General features: G+C 44.1%; 1 protein-coding gene across 8 annotated transcripts in view; it reads left to right on the top strand.

Annotated features, from left to right (window-relative positions):
* The window catches only part of RASAL2 (RAS protein activator like 2), a 184,068-nt gene that overhangs the window by 109,575 nt on the left and 57,404 nt on the right, over window positions 1-17,089 (top strand). For 7 of the 8 annotated variants that reach the window (XM_051805739.1, XM_051805711.1, XM_051805693.1 and 4 more), the window contains exon 3: window positions 3,922-4,045. In XM_051805739.1, coding sequence (XP_051661699.1) covers window positions 3,922-4,045 — 124 coding nt within the window. Of the gene's footprint in view, window positions 1-3,921; window positions 4,046-12,142; window positions 14,693-17,089 lie in introns of those variants that run through there. The other variant, XM_051805759.1, reaches the window with a different exon arrangement.

Below are 17,089 nucleotides of genomic sequence, written 5' to 3'. Positions count from 1 at the left end.
AGGTATTTCTAACACAAGGAAGATTTCCCCCTGTCAGGAAGGTGTAGATGTTTTCATACTGTCTGAAACCTGTTCCACTTGGGGAGGGAGCTGTGAGGGCAAGTAGAAGTGTCTGCAAAATCAGTGCCATTTAAACAGGGATTGGGGATGAGTTAGTGTTCATGAAGAGTTGTTTCAGATAGACAACACTGTGCACAGCACTTCTATGAGGGATGTGACAAATGGCTGCTTTTTAGGTAGTCTTTGTCAGTAACTTGGCTGTGGGTCCTGCAGGGTGTTGTCGTCGTGTGCTCGGTTGGAAATGAAGATGAACAACACTTTCCACTGTGTTAGACTCTTCCCTTTTCCTCCCTGCACCCAAACCTTGTGTTTCTTCTTGGATTTAGGGGTGATTTTAATCAAGGGCAAAGGACAACAAAGACCTACATTGGCTGTGACATGATCTGCTGCTTACTGGTGGTGACAGGGGCCAGCAGCAGGATGACTGGGATGGGTTTTCCTACTCTTCCATCTCCTGTGGCTGACAACAGTAGTGGTATGCCAGCAGTGATCCCAAGGGAAAACAGCAAGAGCAAACACTGATGTGTGGGGCCCCCAGGGGATGCTCTTCAGAAATACCCACTGTCATTCTCTAAGGACTTGTCACCTTGGGACCTCGCAGCAAATACGTTTTACCTGTAAACAGGAGTTTGTCAAACCTGAACCCAGTCATAAGAAAAGATTTGCTTCAATTCCCAAACAAATTTAATCATTTATTTTCCAAAAGCCCAGAGACATGTTTGCTATCAACGTTTTTAAAGTGGATTTCTACGTGAAAATTTTAACCAACTTCTGACTTTCTGGAGGAAGGTAAAAATTAAAATGAATTATTTTACTGTCTTGCTGATGTGATTCCTAACTTCCTGACTATTAGTTCAGAAAAGTCTGCAAGTTCTCAAGTTTTTGTCTTGAACCACTCTTTCAAATCTTGCAAATTGTTATCTGCAATGAAGAAACTCATTTCCCTACTTTTTTTTAAAGAAACTATCTCAGCTTGCCTTTAAGAGGCATTAAGTGCTTGTAAAGCTCTTACTCCTATTTCTTCTGAAATCTCCTTGTCATCAAATTACTAGAAATCCCCAATACAGGCTTTTTATACTTAAAAAAGCATGTTCAGTGTCAGGTGAGCTGGGATGCTGTCCAAGGGCTTACAGTCCAAGCTCTGAACCCATCGTTGATAAATTGTGGAATTTGTGAGGGAAACATAACCTGTGATGAAAATTGTTAAGATTAGCAAAATAATCAGTATTTGGACTGTCCTTATGTACCTTTTTGTCCCAGAGTTACCCTGCTCAGAGTCCAGCCCTGAACCAGCAACTTGAGCATGTCAGCTCAGGGTCAGACAATTCCCAGGTTGGTGAGCAAAGAACAGGATAACAAAGCTGGATGGGTTAAAAAAAAAACCCTGCTAAAAGGCTGAATCACCATTAGAGTCCTGACTCTGCAGGACTGTGTCCTTCCCTTTGATCCTTTGCCGAATTTGCTGCACTGTCAGGGGCTAGAGGAGTGTTGGGAAGGTTGCAGATGGCTGACTTAGTCTTTATGTGCTATTGATTTGTGCACTTCTTGTGTTTTGGTGCCTCCCAGTCCATGAATCTGTTTGCCTGACCACAGGCAAGCCAGCAGTTTATACACCTGTTTAAAACACGTCCAGCCCCCAGAGATGCAGAGCTGTTGATCAAACTCATTTTGCATGTTCACAAAGCTGTATCTTTACAAGCAGGATGGTCTCACTCTAAGTGACAAATACTGGTCCTGTAATCGTGGAGTTAGTTTTTTGTCAGTATAGATTGAGATTATGGTTTTGGAGGAGCTTTACCTAAAATAACAAAGCATTTTTAAGTCAGACTTAAGAGGCTCAATCTCTGTCTTTGTGCTACCCTGTGGCAGTAAGTCAGCACATCCACCGTGTCCCCATGGATATCATTGCTGGCATCAGGGTGGTAGTAGTGCTTTTTTTTTGTGTCAGTGGATTAAAAGAATGTTCCTGTCAACCCATATCTGAAAGCACACACAGGTACTGAAGAGGTGTGCTTGGAAAAAAAAAAAGGTACTGTTCATTTCTTGGTGGAAAAAAAATCCAATAGCAGAGAAATCCATCACACAGGAGCTGTATTGGTCTGGAGCAAGCAGTTAGGGAAGGGTGCAGCAAGTTCACTGAGAGAGGAGGATCACAGCACACCTTAAAAGCATCCAGCAGGTACTGGTAATAACTGATGTGGAAACAGAGCTCGCAGCATCCCAAAAATGCTCTGAAGGAAACTGGGAGAGGCAGTGGACCAGAAGAGAGTTTAGAAGGGAATGAGACTAAATGGAGCCTCCAGATGAGAACTGAAAATCTAATATGTGAACTTGATTGAAGGAATGTGGCATAAACTAACAAAATTAGTCTCTGTTTAACTTCCTAATGTGTTTTTGCCCAGAGATCGTGCAGCAAAGGAGCTGCCGTAAAAATCTACCAGCAAAGACAATAGTCTGAACAGAATAAGCACAGGGGCTTTGGGAAACTTGTTTTGAAAAATGACAAATAGACCAGCGTGGTAATAAATAGCATTTAAAAATGACCTTAAGAGAATGCTAAGTGCTTAGAAGTCAGGAAATGCCAGAACTGGTTTGTGAGGGCCATTGTAGTGCAGCCTGTTCCTAAAATAGTGCAGTATCTCGTGCATCTTTCACAGCCTTCAATGCAAATGAATGATATCTTTTTGTTTACTATTAATACTGGTTTTTTTCAGAGATGGTGGACGATGTGAAAGGATAAGCAGCACAGGAAATGGGATGGGGGTTTCTATTCCTTTAGCTGCAAGCGGTCTGTGACGTGTCTATGTGAAAAGAAATCGCTGTAGTCCATGTATTGCAGTTGTACTGAGGTGTTTTGGGCCTCCCTCCAGCCCCTGGATTCTACATCTCCCTCATCCCTGAGGTTTCTCCCAGCTTTTGAATATATGAGCTTAAGGTGGCCCTGCCAGCCTACAGGTTCCAGATATGGTAACAGACACCAGACTGTTGAGCTTTAGGGATAAACAGTTTATCTCCAAACAACGTTGTGGTGACAAATACAGGTGAGGAGCACAATTACCTGGCTGGTTACAGCAGTAATTCAGTGGCACAATTGTCCAGGTTAAAACAATTGCAAATCCAGTAAATCACCAATACTGAGCTCAGTTATTATCTGTTATTATCTGACCTTGCAAAGACCTGCAAAACCACGGTCATAGCCACAAGGACCTTGGTAGGAAAAGGTTCTTCCCCCAGAGAGTGGTGGGGAACTGAACAGGCTCCCCAGGGCGGTGGTCACAGCACCAAGGCTGCCAGAGCTCAAGGAACATTTGGATGATCCTCTCAGGCGCATGAGGTGACTCTTGGGGATGGGCCTGTGCAGGGCTAAGAGTTGGACTGGATGATTCTTGTGGGTCCCTTCCAACTCAGGTTATTCTGTGACTGTGTCTTTGGAGGAGGCTTTCTGCAGCCGGGGCCTGTCTGTGCTGCACCGCTGGCCAGCAGGCAGCTCTTGGAAGTTTTGCTTTCCCAAAGTTTTGGATGTAGCCATCTGCCTCTGCCTGACTTGCCCAGCGTGGAAGCAGGCAAGGCTGGGCTTGGCATTGGGAAAGCAGCCTCGAAAGGCAGGACTGCCTTGTTATTTGGATGGGTGGGCTGTGTTGTGACTGGATACCTGTGGAGTACAGGGTGCTGTACACCATGTGCTCCTCATCACTGCCACACTGTCCTGGGGAGCCTCTGGAATTCTGTAAGTCCAGAAACGCCAAACTATGCCTGAGAATTACTGCCACGTGAGCAGAAAATGAAGTTCCTCATCAGGGTGGCGTGTTAACAGCGTGGCCCGGTGGCACAGTGACAGCTGTTGGCATGGTTTTTCCGCAGGTGCCCACGGAAGGGATGCCGGAGCCGCAGGATCCTTCCCGCGGGCGCTGCCTGCGCCGGACAGTCAGCGTCCCCTCCGAGGGCCAGTTCCCCGAGTACCCGGCAGAGGGGGCCGCCCAACTAGGTAAGGAGAAACCAGACACGGAATTAATTGAGAGCTGCGAGTTGTGTCAGAGGGCACGTCAGCCTGGAGAGATGGGTACCACCGCCGGAGGAGGGAGGTCCTGCAACCCAGGCTTTGGGTGTAAATACCTCCGGCAAAATCACCTCCAAACAAACACCAGGATGTATCCAAACACCAGGGAGACTGTTATGGGATGCCAGAGAACCATGGCTGTCATTGCACTCAGGAAGCTTTGTGGCTGTGTTTTTAAACTTACTGGGCAGCCCTAGGGTTTGCTGGATGCAGGTCAGTGCAGTGCAGTTTTTGCAGAGGGCTGTAAGTGGTTCCTGCTGGTTTAGAACTGTTAGGTGGTTGTGTTTTACCTCACCTCTGGAATTTCCTTTGCTACGTATTTTCACAACAAGCACCAAATAACAGGTTTTTCTCTAACTTACCTCATGCCTGTTCAGGGTGCAGTTCCTAAAAGAACCAACCATCTGCCTGCTGTTGGCTATAATTATCCATGTTGAAATTTAAGGAAAGCAAAAGAAAGGGCAGGTATTAAAAATCAGAGAAAAAGGCTTCGTTGCAGTGGTTTCCCAAGTCCAGGTTTGGCCCAGTTCCCCCACTTTATTCCACCACACCTGTGGTTGCATAAAGAGCATCATTCCAGCTCTTTCCAGAAAAAAGGAAGAGGCAGCAACCACATACAAGTGAGCTCTTCTTTCTCTTCCCAACCTGTGCAAGAGGCTTTCCTTGGCATTGGCTGGTGAGAACTGGGAGCAGTTTTCCCTTAGTTCAGCTGTGAAAAATGTCATTCCTGGGAGAGAGTAAGCCATGAGGAAAAAACATGAATCTCTAAACATAAATCAGCCTTGATAATTGCTATTAAAGGTGAAGAGCAGGTAAGGTATCTTGCATTTCACAGCCTCAGCTGGGTTTTTTCCCAAGAATTTTATTCTGTGAGTATATTGCACATGAGTAAGTAAAATCTCACTCTTGTAGATAGTTAATTAACACATTGCAACCGTAGTACTTATTTATTTGTACTTGCCAGTAGCACTATGTAACTCTTACTTATTGGAGAAAGGCAGATAGGGTTCTTTTTGTTTTTCCTTTTGATTTCTTCGATTCCTGGGTTGGTAGTCTGAAAGGAAACAGGGCAAGTTGAGGATTTAGGAGGCAAAACTGCAGAATACTTTGGGATTAGTGACATAAATAGAACCCTGACTGGATTTGTTTGTGACATTTCAAATGCACCTCTAAATGCCATATGAACAAATATTCATTCTTGTTTGGAACTAAAATCAGTTTTAAGTATGTTCACACAGTGTTATAAGCAAAGTACTTATTCCAGGTGTGTGGCTAGTGAGATGAATGAGGAATTGTATTGCAACCAGCCTGCTCTAGGCAATGAATATTATTTGCAGCTCCATAGGCTAGAAAGGCCTTTAAAATCTAAGATTTCAATGCCTTCTTCTTCTTTACCACGTGCAGAAAACATGTAGAAGGATTTCTAGACTTCACTGAGCATCTCAGTAGCTGGAAATCCCAGTGTTCTGTTTTTAAATGGAACCTTGTAACATTCTTGTTCTCGAATGGCCACAGAGAATGGATGACTCTGCTATTTGGTGTCTGCCTTACTATGTGTTTTGCTACAGTTTTAAATGCATGTGGCATTTTGTAGTGTGTTATTTGATGTTTGCCTGACAAAAATATATTAAAAGTACAAGAGTACGTGGTCTTCTCCATGTGAGAGCTGCAACTGCAGTGAATACAGATGTCACAAAGTGTGTAGCTAAAGCAAGTGGGCCTGCAGTGGGAGGGGGAACTTGAGCAATGCCCACACTGTGAGGATGGATGAGGGAGAGTGGGAGGGAAGGTTATATATAATCCCTGATTGCAGCACCCTGGGTAGTTCCCTTGTTTTCACCTCTTGGTTAAAAATGTCTCTTGTCACGATTACAGAATTCCTGCTAATGGAGAAAAGTGGGTTGATAGCAAGCAGTGGGAATAGCTTTGTGTCAAGATACTGAGCCAGAGGACACACTAATGGAGGGAACCATTGAACATCTTTATACAGGGAAAGAAACAGATGGTGGCAGCCAGAACATATCACAAGCAGTACAGATAACAACTGCACTAAAATAGCTTTGGAATGGACACCCAAAGCTGAAAGGCACAGCAGAGGCAGCTACAATATCTAGCAGAGAAATTGCTATGCAGGGCTGATAAGAATATTGAGCTCGTCCTAGGGAAGTGTGTAGATAACATGGCAACTGCAGGTGTTGCATCTTAGGATGATATCTGAAATTACTCCTTGCAGAAGAGCTCCTGAGGAATGGCTGTAGTGCAGAGGTGAAGGCATAGCAGTGGCATTTGCTTTTTTCCCTATGTAAGGTTGCCATGTCTCTCTTGTGATTAATGGATACATTTATTAAAAATAATTAGAAGGAGGGGGGGAACCAGGCAGTGGAGTTCTTTTTCATCTGTAGCAATAAACTTGTATGAGAATCTTTTTGTTAATGGAAAAACTGGAACAGCACATGTTCTTCAAGGGCTCTGCATAATCAGCAGCAGAACCCATTCTGCAAATTTCTGTGGCATTCTCTATAGCATTATGCACACATCCTTGCAGCACCATTCCTAGGAAGTGTGTGGGAGAGGAACTGCCCACGTTACAGCTGAGAAGCAGAAGGAAAAGATGTGTAACCCTCCAAAGGTCAGCATTAAGTCAAGTGTGCTTCACCCCAGGGCTGCCGAGCCCGTCCCTGCCGCCTCTCTCCTTTTCCACCCTGGCTGCAGGGTTGGCTCAGCTGCTGGGGAGGCAGCTGCTGAGCCACCACGGTTCACAGTCCCCTGTGCTAAGATAGGCACCAATTTCCACATACTTCAGTACAGTAAGCTGTAATTTGTGATGGTTCAGCAGCTGCCAGAAGAGCAGCTGAGCCATCCCTTCTGTGCAGGCAGAAGCCACTGTGGTCACCCTCGGATGAGAGCCAGAGGGGCGGACACAGAGATGAAACACGGCATAGAGAGGGACTTGTTTAAACACTGAAAGCTAATAAGATCATTTAAAAACTAACTCCAGAGGCACTCAGCATCTACTGCTGGCTTAGGAGCTTTCCCTCTGCTTGCAGGCATTGGAGAGGCTGTTGCTAATGCTGGAATTCTTAATTCCTGTCTGGAAGGTGCACTGTACACAGAGTTGTGTCAGCAAGCCATCCGTTAAATATATGCCATGAAATTTCCTTGGTGCCTAATCCCTATCATTGTAGTAATACCTCTGTGAGTGAACAGGCACACTCTAAATATGTCATTTACTTGCTAGGATTTCATCTTGGCAGCACTTACTGAGAGGAGCTTCCAAGCTAAAAATGTAGCTGTAATTTCTCCCTAACTCCAGCTTGACAGTCTCTATCCTTCTTTCAAGTGTTATTTTCAATGGGCCAATTCTCTTATGAAGTGTGTTGCAGGCCCTGGAGACCAGCAAAGAAATGTCACAGGAAGAGGAACTCAAGCTGGTCCATCTCTGTTTGCCTCCATTTCTGCTTCAGATCCTGCTCTTATTTCTAACAGGTGTATTTTTTCCTGTTAGGGAGATTACATCCTTTAAAAGGATCATTGTTTGTAATAACATATTGGAATTAACCATTCATACGGTAAAAGCATGATTCAGATTTCCACCATTCATACTGTTAGACAGGCTAGTAACAGTTATCACTTCCTTTCCCGAAATAATCCTCTTCTCTCTTACTCTGCTTCCTTCTCACCACCTGCTCACAGTAAATGAGAGCTGTTAAAGAGAATACAGAGAAAAAGTTTGGATTCTGGCAGCTCTGTGGCATTAATAAGAGATTTTTTTTTTTTTTTGCCTGCATGTGTGAAAATATCAGGAGGGATTGAAAGCGAGGAAAGGCTTTGTGTTTGGTCTTTGTTGGTTTTTTAAATGTTAAACTATTAGAAAAGAGCTTTGTGTTTGGTCTTTGTTGGTTTTTTAAATGTTAAACTATTAGAAAACCCTCTCTCAAGGAGAGGGTTTTTGAGATTCTCTGATCTTTAGAAAGGCTGGCGTCGATGCAAATAAATTTTCATTTTGTATTTTGGATACGAAGTCATCCAAGAAGAAAATGAAGACTGTTTCACTTGTTGAAACAAGTTAACCCTGTTTTTCCTCAGTCTGAATGTGAAGCTCTTTGAGATTGCTGAAAGCAGGTCGGGGGTGAAGATGCTCCTTGCAACCTTTAGTTTTGCCCTCACCTTGAGTCACTGGCATTGAGAATGAAGCACTGATCTGTTCTGATGCCAGGCCCAAACTGCATTGTTACCAGGTGAGCAGTTAGCTGGGCAGAAATCCTGCCTCCCTGTAGTTCTAAAAGTCCAGAGGCTTGGAAATGGAGTGAGCAGATCAGTTCAGCAGCATCTGGTTTCATTGCTGCCTGGTGTGTATCCCTTAGAACAGCTCCTGCAAGCCTCTGCTGAGCCCTCCTCCTGGGGAGGATTGCTCCAAGAAAACACCCAGCCAGTTCTCTTCCTTCAGGTGAAAACTTGGCAGGAGAGAACAGACAGGAGCTACAAAGATTTCTAGGGTGATTTCAGTAACTGCTGGTTTTGAGACAAAGTTGTTTACAACTGAAACAATCAAAGCTGAGCTTTGCTTTCTTTATATTCCAGCTGGAATGACTATTGGTGATGAAAGAATAAATAGATTTACTCTGTGCTTACCACATAATTATGATCCTTGTGCACTACGTTTTAGGATTAATACCTGGAAAGGGTTACTGCTTTTAGAGGAGGGGAGAGGAAGACAGTCTGTTTTAGAAAAAAGAGAGATTGTTTGTGACCTGGTCAGTGGAAGAATCTGCAATGCACAGATTTTTACAGATTCAGTAAAGATTTACTTAGGCAATATGCAGGAATTTGAAATAATGGAAATCCTGTAACTTCTAACAAAACTATGCTGACCAAGAGATCTGTCCTTCACCTTCCACCACTCAACTTTGCCTACAAAGAATACCTGTTAGAAAGTAGGGGTGAAAAAATGTACTTTACAGCTCCCTGTATCTCAGCTGTAGAGATTTATGACTTGTCTTGATGAAGTAATTTTCCCAACCCCACTGCCTGCTTCTTCACCGTGCTGCCATATGCAAAATATCCATCTCCTGTCAACTGTTATGCATGGCAGGGATACAAAACAGGGCTTTGGGTTTAGCCCTCAAATTGAGGGGTGTGTTTAGCAGTATCTCTGGCAGGAAGATGGATTCAGATGTGCTGACTTGACTTGTTTGCAGCTCGCTGGGTTTGCCCGATCTGGGCTTGCACGAGCGTGTTTGTGTGTGCTCGTGAGGGAGCTGCACATCCTCCCCTGTGCAAGCCCAGGATCTGAAGGACCAGCTGCATTTACTGCCAGTTCCCTTGATTGTGTAATTTAGCAACCCCCAGTGAGTGACTGGGGACTTTTTTTTTTTTTCTTTTTGACCTGTGCTTTGTACCAAAAATCTCAATTAAATGTCCCCAGCAGCTGAAAGGTGATACTTTAATGAGGTTGGTACAGAAAGAACCATCCTGCACCTCCAGGGTATGATGTCTGTGGTGTTTCCATGGGCTCCAGGTGGTCCTGGGCATGTGGAGCCCCACGGCTCTGTTCTCTGCTTCCCTTCTACCTGGACCTGCCAGTGTTGCCAAACCCATATGCGTGGGAGCCTTCAGTGAGCCAGGATCTGAAGCCTTTGGCTCATGTAATTACCCAAACAGAGTTTGCTAAACAACTCCATCCTTTGCCTGCTTCACTCTCTGGTGCCTTGGGTCACAATCTCCTAGTGCTGTCACTTGGGAATAATTAATAGGGAGTGTGGCTATGCCACGATCAGTTGAAACTCCAAAACTTTAAGTCTTCAGATGACATTGTTTACCCATCATGTTCCATCCCAAAATGCAAATACATGCAAACCACGAGCTGCCTTTTAAAAAACCTCCTGTGAAATCCAGCTGCTCTTGAGCTACTGTGTGAAAAGTGTCCTGCTATCTTCTGCATCCACAAAAGAGGTTAGGAAACGTTGGGAAAAGCCCTGAAGTAATGTGAAATTTGGACAATGTACAGTGCAATTCGCCTGCCTTGGAAGGATGAAGAGTTTAGACAACTCTGCTTGAAATTAAAACTGACTCCAGGGAGGCTGGATGTAACAAACAGGATGCCTGGATCTCAGTGACATTCCCCTGGGCAATGGGAGTTATTTGTATACAGAAAATTGCCAAGCTGCTATCTTTCTTCTTCTATAACACAAGCGAAGCCAAAGAATGTTGGTTTGTTCTGAGGGCTGCTGAAATTTTATTCCCTTGCACACAGATCATCTGTGCTGAAAGCCAACTTTCATCATGGAGCAAATTTTATCTGTTTAGAATCTTAAACCTTTTTAGGGCAGAGATTTAACATGGGTATGAACACATAATCTTAACTTTCTAATATCGACACATAATCCATTAGGGCCTTTTTTTTTTTCCCCTTGGAAATGTATGTTACATCCCTGCCCACTACTTCCAGAGCACACACAAAAAAAATCACTTTAGAGATGTTAAAATTTTGTGATGTGAGCATCAAGAACACTTTGTAAGGAGAGCATGTTGTGCAATGTAGTAATTGCTAAGACCTGGTGGCTCTTGGGCCATTTGGGGCAGATATGTTGCCTGTGTTCTAACCAAACCTCAGTTTATTTTGAAGGAAGCTATAATTTTCCTTCTTTTTCTCTAGAACAGCAGTAAAAAGTTATTCATTAAATTCTTTAGAGAGATCTACCTTAAATCATGCATGAACTCACTGTGGATTGTTCAGTTTTGTAGCTTCTCTTTTATAGTTGTTTGATCTTGTGGCAAAAAGTAATTACACTTCAGCCAACCATGTATACTTGCCTTTTTTCCTTCAGTAACAACTGGCTTACCACTTAATGGAAAATTAGCCTTCCTTCCTGCAGCCTGAATTTCCTTATCTTGTCTAGAGTTAATTTGAACTGTTGAACTAAATTTAAAAGTCCTGATGTAATTAAATCTGGTTCAGGCTTCAGTATGAGTTGCTGATCAGTTTATTGCTTTAGTATAAATTGATACTCGACAATGCAAATATTTATGAGATTGGATTAGGTGCCTCTAGTTTGAAGTTAGTATGAAATGAAATACAGAAAGTTTTCTCTGCTGTGCACAGGGATGTGCACACTCCTGTCTCCCAGCTCTCCCAGCCCCCTTGGTGCTGGTTCTGTTCCTTGCCAGGTGGATCGATTTGACTCCACGCAGCGGGATCGTGTTCACAGACGTGTGGCCTTGGTGGGTTGGCTTTGAATCTGACCTGGTGGATGTTCCAAATTACCCCTGGTAGCAGCCCCAAGTTAGAGGGTGTGCTGTGAAGCTGCTCTCTGTGTTAGCTTTGATCTAATGAGCTCACAGGAGGAGAGGAGCCACCCCACAGGCACGTACTGGGTGTTTTCCTGACCTGCCACCCTTTTGTCACGGATCCCTGTTTTGTAGCAGGAGGGGAGGAGAGAGTTAGACCCGTGATTTTTATCTGCAGAACGGACAAAAACGTTTCAGCAGCACAGCAGAGAGATAATTTACTTAAAGGAAAAATACTGAAGCCACAGAGGAAAACTGGGCTGTTGAACTCTGCTGCAGTTCAGCAGGAACTCTCCTACCAGGCACCTCTGTGTCACAGGCAAATCCCTGATTCCCAAAAGCAGCCTTGGAGACGGAGAGGACCGTGTGTTCTAGCAGTGATTAGTGTCCATTGAGATACAACTGGTGTCCAGTAAAGCACTTCTGGCTACAGGCTAATAATTCTTGAGGCGTGTTTGAGACCACTTTATCTTGTATGTCACCCAGGGAAGAACTGAAGGGTTTTCCTGCTTTATTTATTCTTCCTGGATGGAACTACAGACATTTCCTGGACCTTTCAGTGAGCTGGATGCAGTTTAGGTGAGAGTCTGACCACTAAAAACTCTAGTTATCTCACTTGATCCTCCTCACTGATGGTTTTCCTCTGTTCTGTGGCAGGAACAGGCTAAAACGGTAGCAGGGAAGCCTTGATATTTGAACCAAAGTCAAATAATATTATCAAGGGTTTTTAATAATTTTTATTCAATGTAATAGTCTTTTGGAAATAACTTTTATTCCTAGACTTTGCAAATTACATTTCAAATTTCCTAATCTGGGTAGATTAGGATACTGGGTAGATTAGATTAAGAATACTTCCAAATACTTGTATAATCTACCTTTTTTTTCCTCCCTGATTTAATTCCCAAATTCACTGTCTCTTCTTAAGTCTTCAGCAGGTGTATTTGTTTGAGACTGACAGATCCTTCAGCATTTCAGAAATCTTTTTTCTTGAGGTACATACAGCAAGTTGTAAGATTGACAAAAATAGATACTAGGACTGAACCTTCCCACGTCACCAAAAATGCCTTCTTTGTGAGAAATAGGCAGATGATGACCTTATTTCAGAGCTGGATCCAAAGTTTGAACCCTTCTGTTTGAACCTGATTTTAAAACAGAGGATTCCTAAGTGACGTGAAAGGAAAAAGGAAAAAGTGGAAACAAAACCTGACAAATGAAAAAAAAAAGTTTAAAAAAAAAAGAAAACACAACAGGATTTTCCCATAAAAGCATTAGAACCCTTGAAGAGATGTACAGGTTAACTTTAATGTCCCATTCCTTAGTTTTTCCATCTTTTCCCTCATGCCCTGTGGTACACAGGAATTGTCTGATGTTGCTCCACCCTCCAGAGAGATGCTTTTCTGTGGTGCTGCTGTGGATGTAGCTGGTACAGAGCTCTGGGCTGAAGTGTGCTCTGTAATTACCATGGCATTCATGGGGTTTTGTGGTGCAGGGGCGGTGAGAGAGAGGAGATGCAGTAGCTTATCAGCTGTTGCTGCTCTCCTACAGAATCTGGCTCCACTGTGATCCCAAGACCCTTTTTCCTGCTGTTTCCAGGGCATTTCCAAGCAGCAGGTCAAACCAATTTGTCCTTTAGTCTGTTTATTTAGTTACACTGGTATGTTTTTTTTTTTTTCCATTCTTTTCCAGTGCTGCTCTTGGTGCAGGATCCCGGGGTGTAGTTTAATAATTGGCTTTAAAGGGCAAGGGAGCAATTGCAATTCTCTGTTATTTGTTTTGCCCTTAGTATTGTTGAAGCACACATTCAACAAGTTTCTTTCCCGAGGGCTAGGCTGTGCTTTTCTTGCAGATCTTTCACGTGAGCCTTGGCAAGAGGTAGGGAGGCCAAAGCTACTGTTTCTTGCAGGGTGTGGGAAATTGCTGGCCTGAGAGAATGTGCAGAACCTCATCTTAAGTAACCCTGTGACAAACGAGGTAGTGCAAAGAAGGACTGAATCAGAGGAGAAGGTTGCAGTGCAGTCAGCTGGCAAAATCCGAGAAAATTAGAAAATAAAAATTAGAGAAAGTTAGGAAAAAAGTACAGGAAATTAGAAAAACAAATCACTCGCTCTCAAGAAGAGCAGAAAGTAGGAGAGTGTGTGCAGCCCCTTAGCTCTTGGTGAGCAATTTTAGCCTGTTTAGCAACAGGCTGAACAACTTTGCATTCCTCCTGTGTGTGTGTTTGTCTGCTTTGGTTCCCCCCGGCCCAACTGGCAGGTGGGATCTGCTGGGAATCAAACCATGAACTTTTAAACTGATCCAACTTGACACATTCTTCTGTCAGGGGTATTATAATGTAAAGGACAGTATGATGGCAGCAGTAACCAAACTCTTTGTAGGGTTTGGCTTCTGTGCCTTAAAGAGCTATAAATAAATAAAAATGCTATGCCTGGAAGTTCAGCTCTCAGCACTTCTAAATAAAACATAAAAAAAAAATAATAAAAAAAAAACAGAGCTCAGGAAAAGGCATCTGGTATCAGGCTTCACCATTTCACTTTCAAAGCCACAGATCTTTGAATTTAAAGCCAAAAAAAAAAAAAAAAGGCAGTGCGAAAAAACAAAGGGGGGGGGGGAAAGTTCCTTGTTTGTTTAAGTGACTCTTGGGGCTTTTTTGGTGCTGTGTATTTCCTAAGCTGTGGAAGCATTTGAAGTGGGGAAACATCTTCAAACGAAGTGCAGCTTTTCAAACACATTCAGATGTAGTTCCTCGTCCAGCTGACGAGATGTTTTCATCTTGACTGGCTTCTCGCAGCCCGGGCCGTGTATGCAGTGATATCACCCTCTTAAGTTTCCCTGGAGCTGATTTCAGACTCGGGACTCAGCTGCTTGAAATCCCGGAGTTTTCTCAGCATCGGGCGGGTTTTCACCGAACAAGGAGCGTCTCCTCCCGCCCCACCTGAGCGCTGGCGCTGCCTCCCTGCTCCCCACGCTCCCTTGGGACAGGGAAAATGGAGCGGCTGCCCATCCCGGGCAGAGCACGCCGCTGCTTTGGGGGAGCGCAGCGTTCATCCCCTGCGCTGGGGGGGAAGGCGAGCGAGCGGAGGGCGGCTCTCGTCCAAGGCGAGCCAAGGAGCTGAATAGAGAGGCTGGCGCTGGACGGCTCCGGCTCTGGCTTTGCCGCATTCCAGCCCGGCTGAGGCAGGGAAACAGCGCGGGGCAGGAGCGTGCAGAGGCTCCGCTGGCTTTTTCTGCTCGGCATCCTGGCAGGACCATGGTGGAGGTAGCAGGATTCCCACAGGATGCAGCGCACAGGTGAGACAGATCCCTCCCGACACCGGCCGGGCGGCATTTCCAGCGAGGCAGGTTTGGGTGGGAGGCACGGAGGTGTTTTGCTGGGGATTTAAAGTGACTGAACTCAAAGAAACTAGAAACTGGAGGGGGTTTTATCCATGTTCCATTTATATAGCAACTCTCTGCTTTGTTATTTCAGCTTTATATGCAAGTTCTTACAGTTGTTTGCATGGCTTCAGGGGGATGACTGGAAAAGTGGATTATTGGTACTTTTTTGCTCAGAGGTGCAGAAATGTTACTATTCAAACATCACGTAGATGCTAAGATGAGAAACAAGTTTTTGTAACAGCTTTCAGAGTTATAACTCTGTTTTATTGCCACTTAAATCATGAGGCTGTTTTTTTCCCCCTCTCATTATAAGCCTTTACTTACCTCACACGAGTCAGTACATTTTTAAATGGCATTGGATTTCTGGATAAGGCCAGACAGCAGCATTCCAGGGCACACTGTGGGGATATTTGTTGGTGTTTACTTGTGGCTGGCATTGCGTGATGTTTCCAGCAGAGGATATTGCCAACCTGGCTTCCTGTCCTGCAGCAAGGGATAGTAAATCAAAGCAGTTCAGGGAATCCTACAGGTTGCTCATAAAAACAGGAGGATTTGTTTTCCTATATTAGCAATGCTACTTGCTTTTCTGGCAGCTTTTTTTTTTTCCCCCAAAAATGCATTAAGTGATAGCAAGCTGAAAAGCATTTCGATTTCCTGCCTTTTGATAGAGTTAAACATTTTTCAGTAGGTACCAAAGCAATAAATGTTGTCTAAGGAAACCGGGAGTGGAATCTCCTGAGTCAAATGTTTTCTACCTTGGAAACCTCCTTTAATAGGTGCTGATTACGACGTCCTCCTCACTCATTTTCTTCTTCATCTGTAGACAGGCTGAATGCTAATTTACTAACTTGGAGAGACTTTTTTGTTTGCCTGAACCAGTGGGCTTGTTCTGCAGCTGCCTTTGAATTACATGATCAGAAAATGAAAACCTTCTGCCTTAGCTTTTTTTTTTTGGGGGGGGGGGGCAAACACGTGTTTCTTTGAAAAACAAGCAAACTTTTGGCAAACTGCTCAGAAAAGCTCAAGGCACCACAAGGCCCATCACTTCCAAGTTTCATTTTGGTGATTTTGGGGTGGTTACCAGGAGGTTCCCTTCAGAACTTCCTGTTTCTTTTTGGGGCTCTTTCATATGATTAACATGTTAATAGGGTAGTGAATTAAGAGTACAATACTGGGCAGTTGTGGAAGGCAGACGTGAGCAGCAACTTACATTCCTGCAAATTCTTCATGTTGTGCCCAGCTTTATCTGATACTCTGTGGGTGCTCTCCCTCTTTCTGAAATCCCTTGGGAGGGGAAAATGGTGTAATTGCAATGAATGCTTGAGGTGACTTGTGTCAGAAAGATCTGTCATGGCTCTTTAAAGCTCATGGGAACAAATCAGCCTAAGTTGTGTGAAAGCAGAAGGCAGAGGCATTCTGGTATATTGAGCCTTGACCTGCCCCTTTGCCATTTTCTGATATCTGGGAATAAGTGTAATATTGGAAGCCAGAGAATTCTGGGATGCAGCAAGTTACAGGGTAGGGGTGGCATTTGTAAATGGCTTGTTGGCACCAAGAGAACGATTCATTTTCCAGCCTGTAGAGGTATGTGCTTGTCCAAGCTTTAATTCTCCACAAAAGGAATACTTCCTTTTATCGAGGTTTCTTGGCTAATTGGCATCAGACAGCACAAATGTTTTTTAAGGGGAGCTAATAATGGTGGGATTTGAAACTGGGCCAATGGCAGAAGGGAGACCTAATGATCCCCTTCCATTTAATTTTCTACATAAATGGGTGACTGCTTCTGGTAAGGGAGAGGGAAATCTGCACAGGAAGTCAAGAAGCAAATGATGCAGCTACAAACAGTGCTAATGGTTTCAGCAGTATCATCTCCACATATGAAATTGCCTACAGACTTGGAGTATATCTGTTATGGCTTTAATGGGAAATGGTGCTGAAATTATCATGGTAACTGCAAAAATTGGGTCGCAGAGTAAATGGCTGGTTCTCTGAGCAGATGGTGGCAGCTACAAATGGCTGGGGTGAGTCTGTGTAGAACCACAGAATCATTAAGGTTGGAAAAGACCTTGAAGATCATCAAGTTCAACCATTAACCCAGCCCCTCTGAGGCCACCACTGAACCACGGCCCCAAACACCACATCCACATGTTTTTTGAACACTTTCAGGGATGGTGACTCTGCCACTTCCCTGGGCAGCCCGTCCCAGTGCCTGACACCCTCTCAGTGAAGAGATTTTTACTGATATCCATTCTCCCACAGCTGAACAGTGCTGCCCCTTAGGCAGTGGGTCTGCTGTGGTGACACACAACA

Source organism: Manacus candei, unplaced genomic scaffold, assembly GCF_025592945.1.
Source record: "Manacus candei isolate 608988 ecotype Guabito, Panama unplaced genomic scaffold, ASM2559294v1 h1tg000005l, whole genome shotgun sequence".
Classification (NCBI taxonomy): Eukaryota; Metazoa; Chordata; class Aves; order Passeriformes; family Pipridae; genus Manacus; species Manacus candei.
This window is presented reverse-complemented; position numbering and strand designations above follow the sequence as displayed.